The sequence below is a fragment of the Stereum hirsutum genome (assembly GCF_000264905.1).
Source record: "Stereum hirsutum FP-91666 SS1 unplaced genomic scaffold STEHIscaffold_153, whole genome shotgun sequence".
Classification (NCBI taxonomy): Eukaryota; Fungi; Basidiomycota; class Agaricomycetes; order Russulales; family Stereaceae; genus Stereum; species Stereum hirsutum.
In genome coordinates this window covers 1-2,075 of record NW_006763283.1, presented here as the reverse complement: position 1 = coordinate 2,075, position 2,075 = coordinate 1, and the positions used below count along the sequence as shown (strand labels likewise).

Sequence of the window (2,075 nt, the reverse complement as noted above, 5' to 3'; positions counted from 1 at the left end):
TGCGCTGACGTNTCCTCTCCTTGGCTTACTGATCCCTTTCCCTTGCTTACCGATACTTTGTTCCCACGCTTACGCGTCTCCTTTCCCACGCTTACGCGTCCTTTCCCCTTCTACGTATATATACTTTTGGTACTTCCACCTTCACTTTCCCTTAACCTGATCCTCCTCTTAGTCACCCGGTACAAAGACACTTGTCTACCAGCCCACTGTTGCACTTGGTACGGTTACCAACTCCAACTTCGACTACACCTACTCGGTCTATCTCCATGCCCACAAGGCTCCTTGGAATATACTCATTATCTTGGTTCTCTCTCCATCGTTCGGCACACCCCGCCAAACTCGAGTGCAGACTAGACTTCCGGTCGCCCACCTCTTGATCACACCACCAGCTGCGATCTTGACCTAGGAACCACCTGTCGGATACTACCAACGTAGTCCGATCTCACGTAACCCAGCGTCTAGGGTTTTTACGTTCGGCCTTAGCCGCTCATCTAAGCAATACAGCTTAGAAGTCCGCAGTGGTCGCGACAGCAAGCTATAGACAAGTCCACATGTATAGGTACAAAAAGTGGCAGTAAATGTCAAAGATATTGTCCAGGAGATGGAAACGCCAAACGATCCCATATCGTAAAGTAAACAAAATATTCCATGAGTCCTAAATGAGGGGGATAGTACCTCCTTAATGGTAAAATGAAATGTATCAAGAAAAACCACAATGCTGATGATTACGAATGTGAGCAAGGGGAATGAGTGTTCTGTGGCCCGCAACACAGGGAGGCAGAGCTTGGGTCACCAATCTGACTGACAGACTTGCTTGATAAGCTGTGGTGCTATCATCAATTGTCCCTGTACATTCAAAACTCCATTAAAAGGCCAATGTCGCGACCACTGTCGGACTCTTAGGCTTGCATTACCTCGATGGGTGGCTAAGGCCAAACGTAAAACCCTAGACACTATGTTAGTTCAGACTACGAAGGTGGTATCCAAAGGATGAATCCAATATTGAGAGCATGGCTTAAGTGTGATTAAGAGTTCAACAACTGAAAGTCTAGTCTTCACTTGAGTTTGGCGGGGTGAGCTGAACATTAGAGAGAGCCAAGAAAACAAGTATATCCTGAAGAGCCTGGTGGGCATGGAGATAAACTAAGTGTTATGGACACTTTTTCTTCTCTGCTATCTCGTATATCTTTTTCTTTTCCTCTCCTTTATCACGTTCCTAGCTAGAGGGCGCACTCCCGGAGTCCGGCTTGATCCCTTCTCGCTAAAATCCCTTTAAACATTTCTACAAACATGTCTTCTTCTCTTGTGGACACGTATACTTACCACGGACATGTGCAATATCTTTCTGAACATGTAGGACAGACTGCGGATGCATTATTGCTTTCTGACACGTACTGTCTTGGCTCGGCTTGACTCTGGCTCGGTGGGGCATACAAACTTTTAGGCTGATGTGGTGGACCTTGATGATGTGGCATTTCTCACGGACTTGTATTAGTATAAATATTAGACCCTTATAGTCAAGATTCTCCAACCTGTTCATCTGTATTGTACCTACAGTATTACAGTTGAACGTCAGAGAAAAAGACGTTGGCCCAGATAGCGATGCGGGAGTCGTCGAGAACGCGGCCCCACGCGCTCACCGATGATGTCTGGCGTGAGTTGTGGCGTTCTCGAGTGGCGACGCGTGCCAAGCATGACTCCTGCTATGAATGTCAGGGGTGATATGTGTCCTGGAAACACTAGAGTAGTTATATCATGAGTTTTTGAGAATATGACCCTCAGAGGTTTTATTAAACGTACCAAATCTTGCGAGTAGATGCGGAAGTTTTGACAGTTGTGTGGTGTTGTATCTACAGAGAATACTCATTATGAGTTCCATCTACCATATGGCCTCATAATACGAGCAGCTTACATCTGTTACGACCGGGCTTAAGCTAGGCTTAAGGGCGGCGTCGGTTTCGTGAAGCGAGGAACGATCGAGTCGTTCGGCGCCGTCGGCTTGGGCGATCAGCGAGGGGCTTCGGGGGTTCTGGATCCGGGGTTCTGGCTCGGTTCGTCTAGACGCGGCGTTCCGG

At 47.6% G+C, this 2,075-nt stretch overlaps 1 protein-coding gene across 1 annotated transcript; it reads right to left on the bottom strand.

The window, feature by feature from the left end:
- Positions 1–1,636: 1,636 nt before the first annotated feature.
- On the bottom strand, positions 1,637–2,047 carry STEHIDRAFT_164191 (uncharacterized protein; the record flags this gene model as incomplete). The annotated part of the gene is made up of 3 exons (XM_007311912.1): positions 1,637–1,730; positions 1,801–1,850; positions 1,913–2,047. Coding segments are annotated over 3 exons (279 nt in total), but the record flags the coding sequence as incomplete, so codon positions are not given.
- Positions 2,048–2,075: the final 28 nt, after the last annotated feature.